The following is a 20701-nucleotide window of genomic DNA, read 5'->3' on the forward strand; positions in this document are numbered from 1 at the left end:
AGATGTCACTTTCACCCGGCATGGTTTGACTCGAGACGCAGTTTGACTTTAGCCCCCATGAAAAATTCCCCAGCTATATCAAAGAGAATATCAAACCATATCAAAACACTCCTCTAGTACAGAGGAGGAGGTTTTCTTTTAGGATTAATATGAAACACTTCCTTTTAACGCAGAATTCATATTGTTCAAGTGCAACCCCCTGCTCCTGTAAAACCCCCTAAACGTGTTCCCTGTTCATGTTGGTCTCATTCTGCTGTTTGGTGACCTCAAAAAACAAAACAAAACAAACAAACAAAAAAAAACCTCATCACATCATCAGAATGACATCACCATGTGATATTCATGTGATATAACATGTGATATAACGGTAATAACATTTACTAAGTTATTGAGGGACCAAGTATGAAAACACCTTTTACACAAAAGTCTATTACATTCATAAAGCACCTCAACTTGATCAAATTTAAATGAGCATCTCATATGTACTCACAGGAAATGGCAATCCCAGAATTCTGTTCACCATGATACCGACATGGCGCACAGAAATGCTTCAACATGGGCTGTATTCAGAGTTTGTCAATTTACATTTACTGTACATGCGGAAAGTTACACGTATTCAGAGTCAGGTTATGCACTTACTCAAGTTTCTGTTAAGATTTTTTTTGAAGATTGTGGAAGATTGTGGGCGGCTGTGTCTCAGGTGGTAGAGCGGGTTGTCCGCTAATCGTAGGGTTGGCAGTTCGATTACCGGCCCACATGACTCCACAAGCCGAATTGTCCTTGGGCCAGACACTGAACCCCAAGTTGCTCCCGATGGGAAGATAGCGCCTTGCATGGTAGTTCTGCTACCATTGGTGTGTGAGTGTGTGTGTGAAAGGGTGAATGAGAACCCGTGTAAAGTGCTTTGGAACCACCAAGGTTGAAAAAGCGCTATATAAGTGCAGACCACTTACCAAGCTTATGCGAATTACCAACGTATAGTTCAAGCATCCGAGCTTGCCGGGTAAATCAGGGGTAGAAAATGCGGACTGAAGAAGGAAACATTTCACTCTGAAGGAAACGTCATGTTTAATAAAGTGATTCATGTTTAAACAAGATGTCTGACTAAAATTTTCCCCTAATTATTATCACGTAATTTCAAAAGGAGACTCACAAATGTTAACCTCAATTTGTCGGTTTCAAATCGTATAATCGCTATGATACACAAGATTGATAAATGAGGCACATTATGAGCTAAGCGATAGGACATATCACATACATATACATGATATATTAATATTCCAATAAATGACATATCATTAAAAAAAAACTTTTCTAGCCCTAACTAATGATGATAATTAAAATAAGGAGTTAAGTAGATGATATAGTGATATCACCCTGTACATGTAAATGTTTTTATTCAAAACAGAACCAAAAAGAGGAACTCAGATACACACGTCAGTCTATCCACTCAATCATTTTAAAGAACTCTCTGGAAAAAGAATCCACCAGATTCCCGCTAGGCGCTGACGATGCGCATTTCGGCATTAAATGCTGTTGGGGAAAAGCCCGGATCAGGTTACACGCTCGACAATGTTCACTTGCTGGATGCAACAGAAAGCACATTGTGTCTGTGTGTGTAAGTGGGGGTAGGTGTCCTCTGCGTGTCTGAGTCTGTCTGAAGTCGTGGGGGCGTGTTGTTTTTCGCCTCCTTTCCCATCTGAAGCCCACACAAGTCACAGAAACACGCGTATCGGTACTTCCTACTAATTACCAGCGAGACGTTCTGAGGAAATTCCCAAAGCGGCAGCGTCACTCAGACACTCTCTCTCTCTCTCTCTCTCTCTCTCTCTCTCTCTCTCTCTCACACACACACACTTTTTTTTGTTCTCTTTTCAAGTCTGACGTTTCAAATGTGCCACAATTCCTTGTTAAGGTCATATTTGCAGTAGGTGTGTATTGATAATTGGTTTGATAGACTAATATGCAGATGAACGCAAAAGGTTAATCTTCCAAAAAAGGAAAAGTGGGTGTTACCTGCAACAAAAATGCAAAATATTTTGATTTGGTGGAAAAGAACAAAAAGAAATAAACTTTATTTTTTCATGAGTTTCTCAGTCTGCAGACTCGGCAGTGTATGAAATCTACAATAAAAGAAGTCGACGAGGTGAAAGTTTGAGGTACTTGGAATGATATTATTTTCACATCATTAAACCTTCATTTTTTTGGCCAAAACTTTTCTTTATCGTCCTCCATGCTTGAATAAATTCTATAATTCACTGTGGTCGCTTACGGCTGGGTGATATGGCGATATAATATCTATAATATGTGATAATTACGTAATAATAGGCTTTACTGAATTATTGTGAAATCTTGTTATTAAAATTGTTAATGTTTTTGTTTTTTTAATAATTAAAAAAAAGGAGCTGATTTGATGTTAAATATTTTTACTTAATCGTTAAAATTGTAAAATCATTTTTCCTTTTTCAGTGTTAAATTTTTTTTTATAAAAAGAATTTTTTAATGTATAAAAAAATAGATTTTTTTTAACCTATAAAGTATCATCAAAAATAATCTTTTTTTGTTTGTTTTAAATATGACAGTACTGATTTGCTGACAGTTTGTTAAAAAACTGTGTTAAAAAATTAAATAAATAAATTAGACACTGCTCAGAAAAAAGATCCTGGACAGACTCACCTTGACCTGAGGATACGTCTTCCTGTTCTTCTCGCTGCAGGCTCCCGGGAGTCCGCCGTGAGACGGGCCCTCGCAGCCGTAACGAAACCTGAAGCCCCGCTGAGCAACACAATGTACAGTGTTATTCAAATGATATTAAACATCCTAAATTACATCAATAGCATTATCTCACATCTAGAAGTAATCGTTTATTACCTGTTTGGGTTGTTCTGTAATTTGGAGACAAGGTCCTTCTGGAGAAACAAAGAAAAGAAGAAAGAAAAAAAACATCATGAGCCATTTGAAAAGTGTGGTGTTTTCCGAGTTTTCCTCCATACTTCGTTGCAATACGCAACAACGTGAAAGTATTTGACTTTCATTTTGAAACTATAAAGCACATGTTTCCACTATGAAACAGAGATTAGGTGCTGAATTGGCTGTCATGTTCTGAGCGCTGTTTTGACAACCCCACACTTCATTTCAGTAAACACGACATGCTAAATTTAGATTTTACTCAAACTGTGAAGTCAAAGTATTAGATCAGTACAGTTTAGATATGGCAAGAGCTACCTTTAGTACCGCACACACACACACACACACAGAGTATATGGACACATCCAGTTTATGATGAAAGTACGGAAAGTCAAGTCAATTTCTGAATAAAACGTGACAGAGACCTGAAATTCTAGAAGTGTTTTTAAAAATAAAAAAAAAATTAAAAAAGTGTTAATACTTGTATTAGCAGAGCTTCCTTAAAAGAAACCATGGTGATATGTAATGACTCAGTGTCACGCTGTTATAGGAAAATAATCAGCAATGTCACTGGGTTACTGTTCCCACCCAGAAGCTGATTATTTCCGATGTGTTTTACTATTCTTATAGCAGCCGTATTTGCCAATATATTAATATAAATACTTTTTTAAAAATCCGTTTATAGTCACATTCAACGTCCGAGAAAAAAGTTACAGTGGTGCATGAAGGTTTATCAACCTAAAACATTATCAGATTTTCACACAAGTCCTAAAAGTAGATAAAGAGAATCCAATTAAACAAATAAGACAAAAATATTATACTTGGCCATTTACTTATTGAGGGAAATGATCCAATATTACATATCTGTGAGTGGCAAAAGTATGTGAACCGTTGCTTTCAGTAGCTTATGTGACTCTCTTGTGCAGCAATAACTGCAACTAAACATTTCCAGTAACTGTTGATTAGTCCTGCACATCGGCTTGGAGGAACTTTAGCCCATTCCTCAGTACAGAACAGCTTCAACTCTGGGATGTTGGTGGGGTCCTTCCACAACATTTCTATTGGATTAAGGTCAGGACTTTGATTTGGCCATTCCAAAACATTACCCTTAATCATTCTTTTGTAGAACACCTTAGGGAAACTGTTTTGCTGCATGAACCTAACGACAGATGTCCTGACATTTTCCTTTAGAATTCACTGGCATAATTCAGAATTCATTGTTCCATCAAAGATGGCAAGAATGCAGCAAAGATTGGCCCAGATGCAGCAAAACAGGCCCAAACCATGATACTACCACCACCATGTTTCATAGACTGGGTAAAGTTTTTATGCTGGAATGCAGTGTTTTCCTTTCTCCAAACATAACGCTTCGCATTTAAACCAAAAAGTTCTATTTTGGTCTCATCCGTCCACAAAACAGTTTTCCAATAGCCTTCTGGCTTGCCCACGTGATCTTTAACAAATGCAGACAGGCAGCAATGTTCTTTTTGAAGAGCAGTGGCTTTCTCCTTGCAACCCTGCCATGAACACCATTGTTGTTCAGTGTTCTCCTGATGGTGGACTCATGAACATTAACATTAGCCAAGGTGAAAGAGGCCCTTAGTTGCTAAGAAGTTACCCTGGGTTCCGTTGTGACTAAGCCTCCATTTTTACACTCTTTTTTCTCTCTGAGGTCCTTGGAAATCTCCTTTGTTCATGCCATGATACACTTCTACAAGCATGTGTTGTGAAGATCAAACTTAGATAGATCCCACTTCGTTAAAACCGGGTGCTCACTCACACCTCATTTTCATCCCACTGATTGAAACCACCCGACTCTAATTTCACCTTCAAATTAATTGCTAAGCGCAGAGGTTTTAGTAGGTTTTTTTTTTTAGGTTTTTTGTAGTTTTGCCACTCACAGATATTCAATATTGGATGATTTTCCCCAGTAAACAAATGACCAAGTACAATATCTGATAATATTTAGAATACAATTGTTGAATTGGGTTTTTGCTGTCTACTTTTAGGACTTGTGTGAAAATCTGATGAGGTTTTAGGTCATATTTAGGCAGACATATAGAAAAATTCACCACTGAAGTTCCTGTTCACACTTACGTCGTAGAAGCAGTAACCAATCGCTTCCTTTCTAGCCTCTCTTTTTTTTCCCTCTCTTGCATGGACAATTAAAATAACCCACACAGCTTGTCATCTTACAGAGAAACTGTAAAGCCCTGAGGACTTTCCAGTGAAAGTTACAAAGCGCTGGCACTGGATACTTCATCCGTAAAAGGTTAAATATAGATCTTCCAGAACTATCAATAACTATACCTTTTTCTTTCTTGCTATTGAGTGAAACAATGAGTGTATTATTATAAACATGTGATTTGATTTCCTCCTGTGATATATTATGCGGATGTCAGTGTGTTGAGCACAGCACTAGCACCTCGGAGGCCAAACGAGGCCGAGAACACACAACTCATCTCCTGTATCATGACAAATATCTTGATCATGATGTGGCAGTGGTAATTTTTAGAGAAAGTTTCCACTGTAAAAACTAAGATCTAAGTGAAGTTTCACCGAAACAGCTGGTGTTTTTTCGGTTATTTTGACTACCCCAGGTTTCATTTCAGGAAGCACGTGTGCGCTCATCTATAATTAGGCTTTCTTAGTAGGTAGGCTAAATTTAGATTTCACTGAGCCTTCATGTCCTAAACCACAATTAGTAGGTCTTCAAGGTTTACAAGCAAAAAGGATATGTACAAAAAGTCCAAAACAAATAATCACTAAGCACATAGCACAGTGAGAGGAAATAAGGCTACAGTGAGAGGAAATAAGTACAGTTGCAATCAAAATTATTCCACCCCCATGGCAAATCAGGTTTATTGTCAAAATTTACAGACTTTCAGCTGTTTGCAATGAACAAATCAAACAAAAGCAATGGAAACAGTTCAACACAACGAATTTTGTGCACTTGCATCTGTCCTAAACACACATTACGTGACAGTTAGCAACCGCCTTTTCAACACATGTAAAAGCTTTTTAAATAATCATGAGTGGGGTTTTACTGGTGTATTTTATGTCGTAGAATAAAGCATGAGAATATTTTGAGCTTGTGTTCACCACAGACCTTATTTCTGGCTTATAACCAAAATCCCATTCAAAAAACCCATTGATATGGGACGATGGAACTGGAAGGGCTAAAATGCTAACTCGTTTCAGGGTTTTGGCATACAAAATGATGTCATCCCCGCTCCACTCTATGATGACTGGCAATAAATGTAGGAAGCGCTTGATTTGATATGCAGCAGAGTTTTTTATGAGCGGAGGACTAACTTTAAAAGCCAATATCGCAGTCGATCATGTTCATGTAATCGTGAGCAGTCAAAATCGTAATCGAGATCGATATTCAATTAATTGTGGAGCCCTAGTGACCAAGCATAATATTGTTTGTCTCATTTGTTTAACTGGGTTCTCTCTATCCACTTTTAGGACTTGTGTGAAAATCTGATTATGTTTTAGGTCATATTTATGCAGAAATGTAGAAAATTCTTTCAAGCACCACTTCAAGCACAAATTGTGTGTACATTTGAAGTGGCTATATGCATTGGAAGCGAAGTATATTAAATAACAAAAACAAAAGTGTCTGCATACGTATTTCCTATATTTTGATGTAAAGTGGGCGGGGCTAATCTTGGTTCATGCTCACATAAGATTTACTTCACAATCATAAGATTGACAGACTTTTAACTAGGATGCTCTACATAATCTAATCTAAGGCTGATTAAAAACTAATTTAAAAACTTATTTAACTAAAAAACAATTATAATTGTTGATATGGTGCAGTTTTCTGTAAGGAGATGTTTATTTGGCTGTCAGCTGGCTTGAGCCCTTGCTTACTTCTCTACGTGACCTAGCATGAGCTTTCTTCTGAGAAGCTTGCCACTCAAGCTGTTAGTGTGCATTCATGTAGCTGTATAAGCCTCGGCCTCCTCTTCCTGTGTTGAACAGTGACTCGGTTCTGACCACATCCTCTCCACTTGGGCGCTGAACCTGCACCGATCGAGCTAGTTACGTCCACACACACACACGTACCCACACACACTTCCCGCTATAGTGATGCAACCCAGGTTATGTTTAAAACAAAGCAGAGGTCACAGGAGAACTTCCGCTACTCATGCGGTGTTCACAAACTGGCCTCGCCCTGATCTCCATAATGCCAAAGTCGTGTTACACAAGTCATTGTTATTTACAAGAAGAGTCCGCCTCGATGAGTTTGAATTGTCAGAACTAAATTTATTAAAATGGTATGCACCAGGCGTGGTTCTGTGTTTTTCAACAGTCTCTCACATCAAACAGAGAAGTGAAAGGATCAGAGAGAAAATAGACGCAGCCTTGCATTTCCTCCACAGTTGTCATAATGTGTGTGCACACGTGTGTGTGAGACACACAACTGTGCAAGTTACATGATCCATCGAAGAGAGAGGCTTGTGAAATGGAATGCAAATTCAATGCTATGCAAACACAAACATGTCCATCAAACCATCCTGCCATTTTCCTGACAAATCAAAGAACACCCAAGTTCTCCAGACATTTTGGTGTGCTTGAAAATCATTGTGATGCCAAATGAAACCAAATGATAAAATACAATGTCATTAAATATATATATATATACATATATATACACACACACACACACACGCATATATACACATATATATATATATAGCATACAAACTAGTTATGAAAAGATCTTAAACAGGGAGATGTGATTCAACAAATTCCTTGGTGAGTTTGCAGATTTCATCATGAACCTGGTTGTTTCACGAGACAAAGCATTAATTGTTGTTGACTTTAATATTAATTTTGGTAACCCGGAAGACCCTCTGAGAACAGTGGTTGCGTTCATTTTAGATTCAGTAGGGGTCAATCAGAATGTAATAGGACCCACTCATAATGGTGGTCACACTCTTGACCTCATACTAACATACGGATTAAATAGAGAAAATATAGTCACATTTCTGCAGTCTGAAGCTATCTCAGATCATTCTCTCATCTCGTTTAAATTAAGTATTGATCATAATATATGCACCTTGCCACGCTACCGAGTCAAATGTACATTCACGTCAGAGTTTTATCAATAACCGCCCAGATATATTAACTATGACTGCATCACCATCTGATCCCAATGAGCTTGATCAGGCGACTGAATGCTTAGAATCAATGTTCCGCTACACACTAGATAAGGTAGCTCCACTTAAGAAAAAATAATTAGAGAGAAAAAGCTAGCACCCTGGTATAACGATCACACACGCACCTTAAAACAGACCACTCGACAATTAGAACGTAAATGACGTCAAACCTAATTGGTAGTATTTCAAACAGCATGGAAGGAGAGCGTCCTGAACTATAGAAAGAGCTAGATCCATCTCTCACCACCCTAATTGAAGATAACAAAAATAATTCTAGATTCTTATTTAATACTGTAGCAAAATTAACTAGGAATAAAACCACCGCAGAAACCTGCACACAATCATCATATATATAAAATCCACAGTTATGGAACAGCCTTCCAATTAGTGTTCAGGACTCAGACACACGGGACTTGCGCACTTGCAGTAGACGGACCTGCCTGGTCCATCCTGATGCCCTACTTCTTGTTGAAGTTCTCATCAATTGGAAGTCACATGCTGATGCTGAGGATGGCCCCACACGATACAGACTAAAGATGACGGAGATTGGACTTTAATTCATATGAAGAGTTATGCTGTGATGGCTAGGACTAAAATACAGTGGATAAGTTCAACAAAACAGCCTTCATGTAAAAACCATAGTGAATTTTCCTGGTTACACAACTGCACTGATTGACCATGTAGCATTAGCAAATTTGTAGAAGGGATATATTTATTTATTTATAACTATACGTTGTCACCCAGACGAGTATGGGTTCCCTTTTGAGTCTGGTTCCTCTCAAGGTTTCTTCCTCATAGCGTCTCAGGGAGGTTTTCCTTGCTCATTAGGGATAAATTCATACATTTAAAATCTATATCCTGAATTTATATATTTCTATAAAGCTACTTTGTTAAAAGTGCTATACAAATAAAACGGAATTTAAATGATGTGGCAGAGAGAAGCAGAGTTACCACCACAAAATACGTCTTGAAGTGTTTTATTATTTATCTTATAATATTAGCTGTCTATAGTTACGTTTAATGGTGCATTAGGCAAAATTAGTCAAAACTGGGCAAGTGTTTGTTCTGGATAACTATATTTCTTGTCAGGGGAGTGATTTTTTCAGGGGAGAATTACCTGGCTGTGCTGGACCCCTTGCCGATTTAAACCATTATTTATTTATTTGTAATGTTCTAGATATTTTTTCCAGGTTATTTGTCCTAGTAATAAGTTTTAACAAATCAACTATTAATGTTGTCAAACATCCACAAAACAAGTTCCATATTGTTTCTCACTCTAAAAGTGAATAAGACAAACAACATTTTATGTTACTGAGAAACAGCAAACTCCTCTGTCCGGAAGACGTTCCCATGTCAGAAAACTTGACACTGGAGACTCCTTCCATAAATGTTAAATAAACGTCTCCTCACAGAAAGTGTCAATAGAAACGATTACATATTACAAACAGTTTATTAGAATGAATAGAAACCTGTGATCTGAATTACAGCCAAATCAACACCCTGACCAATCAGAATCAGTCATTAATTCATTTAATTAATTAAATAATGAATCATTAAGATATACAGTGAGGGAAAAAAGTATTTGATCCCCTGCTGATTTTGTATGTTTGCCCACTGACAAAGAAATGATCAGTCTATAATTTTAATGGTAGATTTATTTGAGCAGTGAGAGACAGAATAACAACAAAAAAATCCAGAAAAACGCATGTCAAAAATGTTATAAATTGATTTGCATTTTAATGAGGGAAATAAGTATCTGTCCCCTATGCAAAACATGACTTAGTACTTGGTGGCAAAACCCTTGTTGGCAATCACAGAGGTCAGACATTTGTTGTAGTTGGCCACCAGGTTTGCACACATCTCAGGAGGGATTTTGTCCCACTCCTCTTTGCAGATCTTCTCCAAGTCATTAAGGTTTCGAGGCTGACGTTTGGCAACTCGAACCTTCAGCTCCCTCCACAGATTTTCTATGGGATTAAGGTCTGGAGACTGGCTAGGCCACTCCAGGACCTTAATGTGCTTCTTCTTGAGCCACTCCTTTGTTGCCTTGGCCGTGTGTTTTGGGTCATTGTCATGCTGGAATACCCATCCACGACCCATTTTCAATGCCCTGGCTGAGGGAAGGAGGTTCTCACCCAAGATTTGACGGTACATGGCCCCGTCCATCCTCCCTTTGATGCGGTGAAGTTGTCCTGTCCCCTTAGCAGAAAAACACCCCCAAAGCATAATGTTTCCACCTCCAAGTTTGACGGTGGGGATGGTGTTCTTGGGGTCATAGGCAGCATTCCTCCTCCTCCAAACACGGCGAGTTGAGTCGATGCCAAAGAGCTCCATTTTGGTCTCATCTGACCACAACACTTTCACCCAGTTGTCCTCTGAATCATTCAGATGTTCATTGGCAACCTTCAGACGGGCATGTATATGTGCTTTCTTGAGCAGGGGGACCTTGCGAGCGCTGCAGGATTTCAGTCCTTCACGGCGTAGTGTGTTACCAATTGTTTTCTTGGTGACTATGGTCCCAGCTGCCTTGAGATCATTGACAAGATCCTCCCGTGTAGTTCTGGGCTGATTCCTCACTGTTCTCATGATCATTGCAACTCCACGAGGTGAGATCTTGTATGGAGCCCCAGGCCGAGGGAGATTGACAGTTCTTTTGTGTTTCTTCCATTTGCGAATAATTGCACCAACTGTTGTCACCTTCTCACCAAGCTGCTTGGCAATGGTCTTGTAGCCCATTCCAGACTTGTGTAGGTCTACAATCTTGTCCTTGACATCCTTGGAGAGCTCTTTGGTCTTGGCCATGGTGGAGAGTTTGGAATCTGATTGATTGATTGCTTCTGTGGACAGGAGTCTTTTATACAGGTAATGAGCTGAGATTAGGAGCACTCCCTTTAAGAGTGTGCTCCTAATCTCAGCTCGTTACCTGTATAAAAGACACCTGGGAGCCAGAAATCTTTCTGATTGAGAGGGGGTCAAATACTTATTTCCCTCATTAAAATGCAAATCAATTTATAACATTTTTGACATGTGTTTTTCTGGATTTTCTTGTTGTTATTCTGTCTCTCACTGTTCAAACAAACCTACCATTAAAATTATAGAATGATCATTTCTTTGTCAGTGGGAAAACGTATAAAATCAGCAGGGGATCAAATACTTCTTTCCCTCACTGTAAAGGAGCACATTTGTCTCTCCAAATTTTTTGAGTTTTGTTCAGAAATCAAAATCAAATGTAAATCATATATGAAGATCTGCATCACAACGTGTCAGAATGAAAAGAGTTATACTCAGCTATTCCGATCTTTAATAATGCATCAAGAGCTTGTTAGAACAACAATAAACTGACAAAGGCTTCATTTTTCGGGTGTCATTAAAGCTTTTAACCAGGTTCTCGAGTGAATCAGAGTAGGTGTTAGTTAACACGTAACCGTTACAGAGAGCCAGGTGTAAAAGGACAAAGTCCACTATGCATGATGACTGTATAACATTTACTTGTGTGTGAAATCTTTATAGATCAGCTTCAAGTGTCAAAATATGTCACTGTAGCTCTTTATAACAGCTCCAACCAGAAAGCTCATACCTACATAGATACCATTTCTGCGAGTCCAAGATGAAGGCAGTCTCATGTCTCTGTGTAGGTCGTTTTTTTCCCCATGAAAGTTTCAAAAACACAGCGGATCAAACTGACATGGAAATGTTTACAAACTGGACATTATTTGTTTTGTATCTAACGTAAATTCATAAATTTCCAGAAATTCGCTCTCTTATTGTAACGCAAGCTGACAGATTAAATAGCTATGTTGCTAACCTCTAAGTTGCAAATCACTCAAAATAACTTGCTATTCTTATAAATGGGATCCATTCTCGGGTAAATCAATAAACGAGAGCATAATAGTGAGTAGGTACGAGCTAAAGCTACTGAAACACCAAGCCACCTAAGGATTCCTAACAAGTTAAAAAGTTACCCGCTTTGATAGCTGGGAAATAGCTGTTTTTATGTTACGCTAGCACTGGCGCTAACTAGCCTCCAAGACATGGAAGTGAAATCACACGTTTCACTCTCTCTGGTAAACAAAAAAAAAACCCTGCTGTCATGGGAGGTGGGAATAACCAAACTGTAGCCAAACCAAATCCTACATCTTCACCGTCTTCACCACGGCTGATAGACGAGCAAACAACTAGCTCAGAGTTTTGCGAGGAACGGCAGCTGAGTGACTTGAGCATGTTCTGTAGAAATCTTAACTGAAACTTTTACTGTGGTGTAAGGAATAAAATATAACAGGGCGCACTGTGACAGGAAAATAATCAATGGGATGGAGTGGTATTCCTCTTATATCATCACAGTGATTTGCCAATATGTTAAAGAACAACACTTCATACTTTTTATCCGTTTATATTTACGTTTAATGCTGTGGAACCTCTGACTGTTAAAAAGGACTGACACTGGAGACTCCTTCCATAAATATTAATAAATGTCTCCTTAGGTTAAGTGTAACTATAAATGGATTAAGAGTGTGACGTGACGTTCTTAAATTACTTTAATTTTCTTGTTGGCAGAACTTCAGGACATGCGGTTTTTGGTAAATAAATCAACTTCAGGTTGGTAAGAGTAACTCCTCTTACATCACACCACACTGTCCTTAATGATGACCCGATTCCAGCAGGACACAGAGTGGTTTATTCTTCACTCATCATGAAACTTGCTGTGTCTTAATGAAATGTTTTATTTTAGATTTTTATTTCCTTTATGTGCACGCTGCATAATAAGTATTTACCGTCTTAACGTGTGTTCCTGAGAATAAATGAATTAAGTCATTGGTAAATTTCACTGAGCTTACTCAATGAATTTTTACCTAAAAGATCAGCTCATGTAAACATCGGTGGCACACTCTGCAAGCAACATCAGCAAGCATTCGGCAGTTTAGGTGTGTGTTCATTAAAGGAAAGTGGCCAGGGTAAATATTGAGTAAACTGCTGAGTAAACGTAGCTACATTAAATCATATTACACACTCACAATAAGATGACGGTTATTGCAAACAATATGTACAATGTAGTAATCTGTCTTTACACAGGGCTAGCAGCTTTCTTCTTACTTCTAGTCACATACATCTCTCTTGCTTTTTTTGTCTGCTGCAAAAGTAAAAAAAAAGCGACATATCTACATGTTGAATCCAGATTCACAATCCAGATTAGCCAACATAAGCATAGACGACATTATATATATATATAAAGTATAAAATAATAAAATTAATACTACTACTAATAATAATAATGATGAACTATTTACTCCTGTAGCTAGGGAGTCATTAGGGATTTGTTTATTCTGGATTGAGGAATCATTTGGGATTTATTTAATCTCTAGAAAGGGGGTCATATGGGATTAATTTAATCTGTAGTAAGGAAGTAATTTGGCATTCATTTAATCTGGAGCAAAGGAGCAGTTTGGATTTGTTTAATCTGGAGCAAGGACAACATTTGGGATTCATTTAATCTGAAGTAAAGGAGTCATTTGGGATTCATTTAATCTGGAGCATGGGAGTCATGTAATCTGTAGTAAGGAGTTTGTGGTTCAGATTCTTACTACCACTTACACTACACACTGTACAAAAGGTGCCTGTACCCATAATAATGGTGGTTCCTAGCTTGTTGCTATGTCATTACCATGGTATTCCAGGTGGTTCCTAGCGTGTTGCTCTGTGGTTACTAAGGTATTCCAGGTGGTTCCTAGCTTGTTGCTATATCATTACTACGGTATTCCAGGTGGTTCCTAGCTTGTTGTTATGTAGTAACTATTGTATTTCAGGTTGTACCTAGCCTGTTGCTACCTAACCCTAACCCTAAACCTAACCCTACCTAACCCTAACACTTAGGTAGGGTGTTAGTCTATCCATCAGGGTCAGTACCCTTTTCAGAAACCCCCACAGCGGAGAACATGCAAACTCCACACAGAGAACATGCAAACTCCACACACACAGCCCCGGCGGAACTCGAACGCCGGGCCCCGGAGGTGTGAGGCGAACATGCTAACCACTAAGCCACCGTGTGCCCTAGAAACATTGCCCATGCACTTAATCCTAATCTTTCCCAAAAGCACAAGTGCCACATTTTATGGCCTACGTCATAAATCCCTATTCCAGTGTATCTGATGATCACACTCTTACCCATACGAAGTGGGTTCGATGTCGGCACAGCGGCAAATCCTGGGTCCACTGGAATCCAGTGTGGATCAAAGTCAAAGAACTACACAGAGAGAAGAGAACAAAATGACGTCAGTCCTACAGTAACTTTAGAGTAGACATTTTAAATTTTAATTTTGCAAGAAAAATATAAAACGGCAGTGTGTTTAATACAGTAAAAGAATCGTCCAATTGGCAAAATGAAAACAGATTTTAAAAGATATCTAATCAGCTACTAGTTTCTTAATGGTCTAGAAATATACAAGATACACTCAGGAAAAACAACTATCATTATTTAAAAAGAGTGCCTCTGTGCACCAGGATCTGGAGCTTCGACTCACATTTGATCTCAGACTGAAGGAGAGCAATGTCGACCACAGAATACAGGAAAAAATACAACTCTGCAGCTTTCTAACAGACGCTTCCTGTGTGATGAGAATATTTTCACCAGAGCTTTCTTGAGGTGCTGCGCAGTTGATAAACTTCTTGAGGAAGCATAATGAGTGGAACGATTTTCTAGGGCTGCATAATCGGTGATGAAACAGGAACCAGGATTTGTTTTAATCGCAGTGATTTTATTAAGGTTTATTCTATAGTTCTGACTTCTACGCTTCATATTCATGATTGGTGATGAGAGTTATAGGATAACTCTGCTTTCCTAAAATATGGCTTCTTGATGAAAATTGTCATAGATCATATAACTGATTATCAGGACATGTCTACTGTATGTTATACAATAATGCAAGGATGTTTTTGATTCGTAGGGTTTCTTTACCCACCTCCTGGTGCCCTGGAAGATACGCGTCCTCTTCATTCATGGTTCCTGCACGGCAAAGAAAAGACATTGGCTATATACTACAAAGTGCGTAGAACGACCAACAAGAGAGCACTGTATATGATGCACTACATACACTATATGGCCAAAAGTTTGTAGACAACTGATCTTCTTGTTGAAGGATCGTTGAACATCCCATTAAAGATTTAGTCACCCTTTACTGCTATAACAACCGCCACTCTTCTGGGAAGGCTGTCCACATTGTTTTGGCCATACAGTGTAGGTTATGGAATATTGGCTTAGACACCCTTTGTAGTGCCCTTAACATAGCAAATGAGCCATGTGGGACAGAGAGTCTTAGAGACAGTGTTAGACAGGACAGGAGAATGTAGGACAGGAAAAGATTGTAAAAGACAGGACAGGAGAGCACAGGACAGGACAGGAGAGCGCAGGACAGGACAGGAGAGCGTAGGACAGGACAGGAGAGCGTAGGATAGGACAGGAGAGTGCAGGACAGGACAGGAGAGTGCAGGACAGGACAGGAGAGCGTAGGACAGGACAGGACAGTGCAGTGCAGTACAGGACAGTGCAGTACAGTGCAGTGCAGTGCAGGACAGGAGAGTGCAGTGCAGGACAGGAGAGTACAGGACAGGAGAGTACAGGAGAGTACAGGACAGGAGAGTGCAGGACAGGTGAGTGCAGGACAGGACAGGAGAGTGCAGGACAGGACAGGAGAGTGCAGGACAGGACAGGAGAGTGCAGGACAGGACAGGAGAGTGCAGGAGAGGAGAGTGCAGGACAGGAGAGGAGAGTGCAGGACAGGACTGGAGAGTGCAGGACAGGACTGGAGAGTGCAGGACAGGACTGGAGAGTGCAGGACAGGACTGGAGAGTCTAAAGCCCGGTTCACACTGCACAGACACACACAGACCAACGCCAACTTTCACCAACACAGTCGCCAACTTTTAAAAGTTGGCTGTTGGATTTAGAATGTTGGGAAACACACTGGTCATGTTCACACTGCCCCAACACACACCAACAAACTTTTTCACGGACAGTCAGACTGGTTTAAAAATGGATGATCCTTTTATCACAATCAAAATTTTACCATTTCTAGTGTCTTTACATGTCATTCTTCACCTGAACAGAAGAAAACTGAAACAAAAAGAGTTTGGGGTGACGCTTTGGTTGTTGCGCTGTGAGAGACAGAGCACTTACAATTATACAGAGAACTGCAGACAGAGGATGTGCTCTTTCATAATTTTGCTCGGTTTGTCCAGGAGCATAACCTGGCCTGGACATTCAGGGCTGTAGCCCCGGAGACTTATTATAATTCTCCACTTGGAGCGGTTTGTCACTTCGTAACTGAAGGTCAGTAAAAGAAGACGGCAGTGTTGTAATTTTGTGTCTCCAGTGAACGGAGGCGAGACCAATTAGACATCGTTTACAGGAAAACATGTGGAAATACTCGTGTCTTATTGGCTGACAGTCTCTCAATTCTGCCAAACACTAGCTCACAGTCAGTATGAGGGGAAAAATGGATATACGCTGATATTTTAATTTCCCAGTAAAGGGTCTGAAACTGAAACACTAACATCGTCTCATGCTGAGCAGGAAAACAAGGTGTGTAAATGTCTATAGACGCTTTTCCACCAAAATTACCCAGAAAAATGAATCCAAGGAAATTTTTCCGTGAAGATTAGGCAAATTAGTCCGGTGACGTATGACTGCACGCGACAAAACCCGAAGTACACTACAATCAAACTGATTATTGACACAAAAGTAAGCTGATTTTAATGATGTAATAATGTAAAATAGCAGGCTCTGATTGGAACACAAACCTTTGAACAGTAACAAAAGAGTTTTCTGCACCCAAACTCGTGGTCTACTGGTTAGGATTCGGGGCGCTCACTGCTGCGGCCCGGGTTCGATTACTGGTCATGGGATGAATTTTTTTTTTTTTAACCTTCGGATAAAGGTTCGAGTTTCAAAAACAGACACTCTATTTTCTGAAATATGATAACGACACAGCAACAACAACAAGAAGCATGGAGGAGGTTCGAGCTGTGCTGATGTCGATTGTGATGTATTGCTTTGCTAAAAAGGTAATTGAGAAAATGCTGGAAAAGAGACGAGCAGTGGTAGTAAAGTGAATTCAGAATGCTTGTAATGCTAGACTTAAAGTAAGCAAAAGGATTTTATCAGCTGTTGCGGAGATGACTGAAACGAACACGCATGCGCACGAGCTTCACTCTGCACTGCTTTCCTGCGTGAACAATGCTCAGCTCGCTTAATCTACTTGATATTGTTAAGTATACTTTTTCATTTGCCGTTTCTAGCTCCCGTTGTATTTCGTCCTCGGCATAAATACTTAATAAATGGTAAATGGTTCCAAAGTGCTTTACACTGGTTCTCATGGAGTGTAGGACAGAGACAGGAGAGTGTAAGACAGGACAAAAGTGCATAAGACAGAACAGAGAGATTGTAGGACAGGACAGAGAGAGTGTAGGACAGAGAGAGGAGAGTGTAGGATAGGACAGGAGAGTGTAGGACGGAGAAAGGAGAGTGGAAGACAGGACAGAGAAGTGTAGGACAGCAGATTCTAAGACAGGACAGAGAGAGTAAGACAGGAGAGTGTAGGACAGAGAGAGGAGAGTATACAACAGAAGAGTGTAGGATAGAGAAAGGAGAGCATAGAACAGACAGGATAATGTTAGACAGGACAGGACAGGAGAGAGGAGAGTGCAGGACAGGACAGGAGAGTGTAGGACAGAGGACAGTGTTAGACAGGACAGGAGAGTGTAGGACAGAGAGAGGAGAGTGTAGAATAGGACAGAGAGAGTGTAAGACAGAGAAAAGAGAGTGTAAGACAGGACAGAGATTGTAGGACAGGAGAGTGTAGGACAGAGAGAGGGGAGTGTTAGACAGGACAGGAGAGTGTAGGACAGAGAGAGGAGAGTGTTAGACAGAGAGAGGAGAGTGTTAGACAGAGAGAGGAGAGTGTAGGACAGAACAGAAAGAGTGTAAGATAGGACAGGAGAGAAGAGTGTAGGACAGAGAAAGAAGAGTGTAGGATAGGACAGGAGAGTGTAAGACAGGAAAAAGAGAGTGTAGGACAGAGAAAGGGGAGTGTAAGACAGGACAGAGAGAGTGTAGGACAGGAGCATGTAGGACAGAACAGAGAGCATGTAGGACATAACAGAGAGAGTGTAGGACAGAGAAAGGAGAGTGTAAGATAGGACAGGAGAGTGTAGGACAAAGAAAGGAGAGTGTAAGACAGGACAGAGAAGTGTAGGACAGGAGATTCTAAGACAGGACAGAGAGAGTAAGATAGGAGAGTATATGACAGGACAGGAGAGTGTACGATATGCAGGATAGTGTTAGACAGGACAGGAGAGAGGAGAGAGGAGAGTGCAGGACAGGAGAGGACAGGAGAGAGGAGAGAGCAGGACGGGAGAGGACAGGAGAGTGTAGGACAGAGAGGAGAGTGTTAGACAGGACAGGAGAGAAGAGGACAGGAAGTGTAGGACAGGACAGAAGAGGACAGGAGAGTGTAGGACAGGACAGAAGAGGACAGGAGAGTGTAGGACAAGACAGGAGAGGACAGGAGAGTGTAGGACAAGACAGGAGAGGACAGGAGAGTGTAGGACAGGACAGAAGAGGACAGGAGAGTGTAGGACAGGACAGAAGAGGACAGGAGAAGACAGGAGAGTGTCGGATAGGACAGAATAGGACAGGAGAGTGTCGGACAGGACAGAAGAGGACAGGAGAGTGTCAGACAGGACAGAAGAGGACAGGAGAGTGTTAGACAGGACAGAAGAGGACAGGAGAGTGTTAGACAGGACAGAAGAGGACAGGAGAGAGGAGAGTGTTAGACAGGACAGAAGAGGACAGGAGAGAGGAGATTGAAGGACAGGACAGAAGAGGACAGGAGAGTGTTAGACAGGACAGAAGAGGACAGGAGAGAGGAGAATGAAGGACAGGACAGAAGAGGACAGGAGAGTGTTGGACAGGACAGAAGAGGACAGGAGAGAGGAGAATGAAGGACAGGACAGAAGAGGACAGGAGAGAGAAGAATGAAGGATAGGACAGAAGAGGACAGGAGAGAGGGTAGAACCATCTTCCATACTTCTTCTTGTGTACTTTGGTAGGTGAACCAAGTCCCAATCTGATCCTTGTTTACACTGTGTACTAGATATTGTGCTAGAATGGCATGTACACACTAACCAGGGTTAACTATCTGCATGCACGATAGATAACGTGGAGTAATGGTTTCTACACCTTTAACACCGCATCTTGAAATCCAGTTTATGGACTACACTACACGTCCATAAGATTGTTATTTGGGATACAGCCCTTGCCTTAACCGCTTGCCCTGTCCATCAATGTTAACTTCAACGGGGTGTTGGTGTGCTCACTCTGCTAAGGTCGCTGAATTATAAAACCCCTTAAAAATCAGGAAGGTGTTAGCTAAAGCTAATGCCTGTTAGCTGAAGCTAATGCTAAAAGGCTAAACTGAGTGGTCACAAGTAGGAAGTTACATTAAACATGTAACAAGTGGATGATACAAAGAGCAACAAAATAACAGTGGAAAAACAAAACATGTTAATAAAAAAAACAGATACGTTTTTTTACTTGTAAAGCTCTTACCTTTACAAATAACAGTCCAAATGCAGAAAGAACATGAATTGTTATCCTGTTCGTCCTAAAAGTGTTTATAAAAATGTATTTACTGCGCCATGTTAAAGATCTAAACGTGTTGACGATAGAGACAAAACTCTCTCTATCTCTCTCTCACGCGCTGCTTTTCTCATGAAATGCTACAAGACGACTTGTTTACCAAAGAAAACCAGAGAATTTACGAATAAAAAAGCGGATAAATGTCGGTAGATAAGGACGATTCAATTTCATTGATAAGCAGTTTGTGCCACAATCGATGTGTTTGTATAGAAAGTTGACTTCCTTGCTGGAAATTCCCCGTGACGTAGAGCAAGACCACCATTCCGCCCCGCCCCGCCCCCTGGCGGACATTAACCGCAATTACAACTCAGTATACTGTATACAGTCGGTATACCGGTACCACAGTAGTATCGCGATACTAAAACTTCAAAATACCGCCGATGCCACTGTATTTTTTTTAAACGGTTGTATCGTCAGTACTATGTTGTATGTGCGGCCATTAATACCATTTTCGTTAAAACAACACTATGCTAACCGCTGTGTCTAAATATGAACATCAGGCTTTGTACAAGGTGTTTGAATTTGGCTTTTTGAAATTTAAGTACTAGAAAACTTTGAACACAGCCATTTTCTATCTAGTGGTGCTTAAAAAACAATAAATACAAAATCGCTATATAACTTTAAAGTGTTTATTTTCGATAGAACACGGATACAATCCTTTCACTGAGAATATGACTCCCCACTTCAACCGCTCCCCCTCCTCCCATGATTCACTCACTCATTTTAACTTTCTCTCTGAGTGATCATCCATCCATCCATCTTCTATACCGCTTATCCTTACTTCAGGGTCACGGGGAAACCTGGAGCCTATTCCAGGGAGCATTGTGCACAAGGCAGGGTACACCCTGCCTTCCATGACCAGTAATCGAACCCAGGCCGCAGCAGTGAGCGCCCCGAATCCTAACCAGTAGACCACCAGTTTGGGTGCATACTGT

The 20701-nt window shown here is 40.3% G+C and overlaps 1 protein-coding gene across 2 annotated transcripts in view; it reads right to left on the minus strand.

Moving 5' to 3' along the window:
- The window catches only part of nfkb1 (nuclear factor of kappa light polypeptide gene enhancer in B-cells 1), a 36890-nt gene extending 16829 nt beyond the window's left edge, over positions 1-20061 (minus strand). Inside the window, exons 1-5 of one of the 2 annotated variants that reach the window (XM_053651314.1) lie at positions 19677-20061; positions 15032-15075; positions 14238-14316; positions 2872-2909; positions 2677-2775 (exon numbers count right to left, since the gene is read on the minus strand). In XM_053651314.1, coding sequence (XP_053507289.1) covers positions 2677-2775; positions 2872-2909; positions 14238-14316; positions 15032-15070 — 255 coding nt within the window. In that variant the 5' untranslated portion in view covers positions 15071-15075; positions 19677-20061. The remainder of the gene's footprint in view (positions 1-2676; positions 2776-2871; positions 2910-14237; positions 14317-15031; positions 15076-19676) is intronic. The other variant, XM_053651321.1, reaches the window with a different exon arrangement.
- Positions 20062-20701: the final 640 nt, after the last annotated feature.

Source organism: Ictalurus furcatus, chromosome 2 (assembly GCF_023375685.1).
Source record: "Ictalurus furcatus strain D&B chromosome 2, Billie_1.0, whole genome shotgun sequence".
Lineage (NCBI taxonomy): Eukaryota > Metazoa > Chordata > Actinopteri > Siluriformes > Ictaluridae > Ictalurus > Ictalurus furcatus.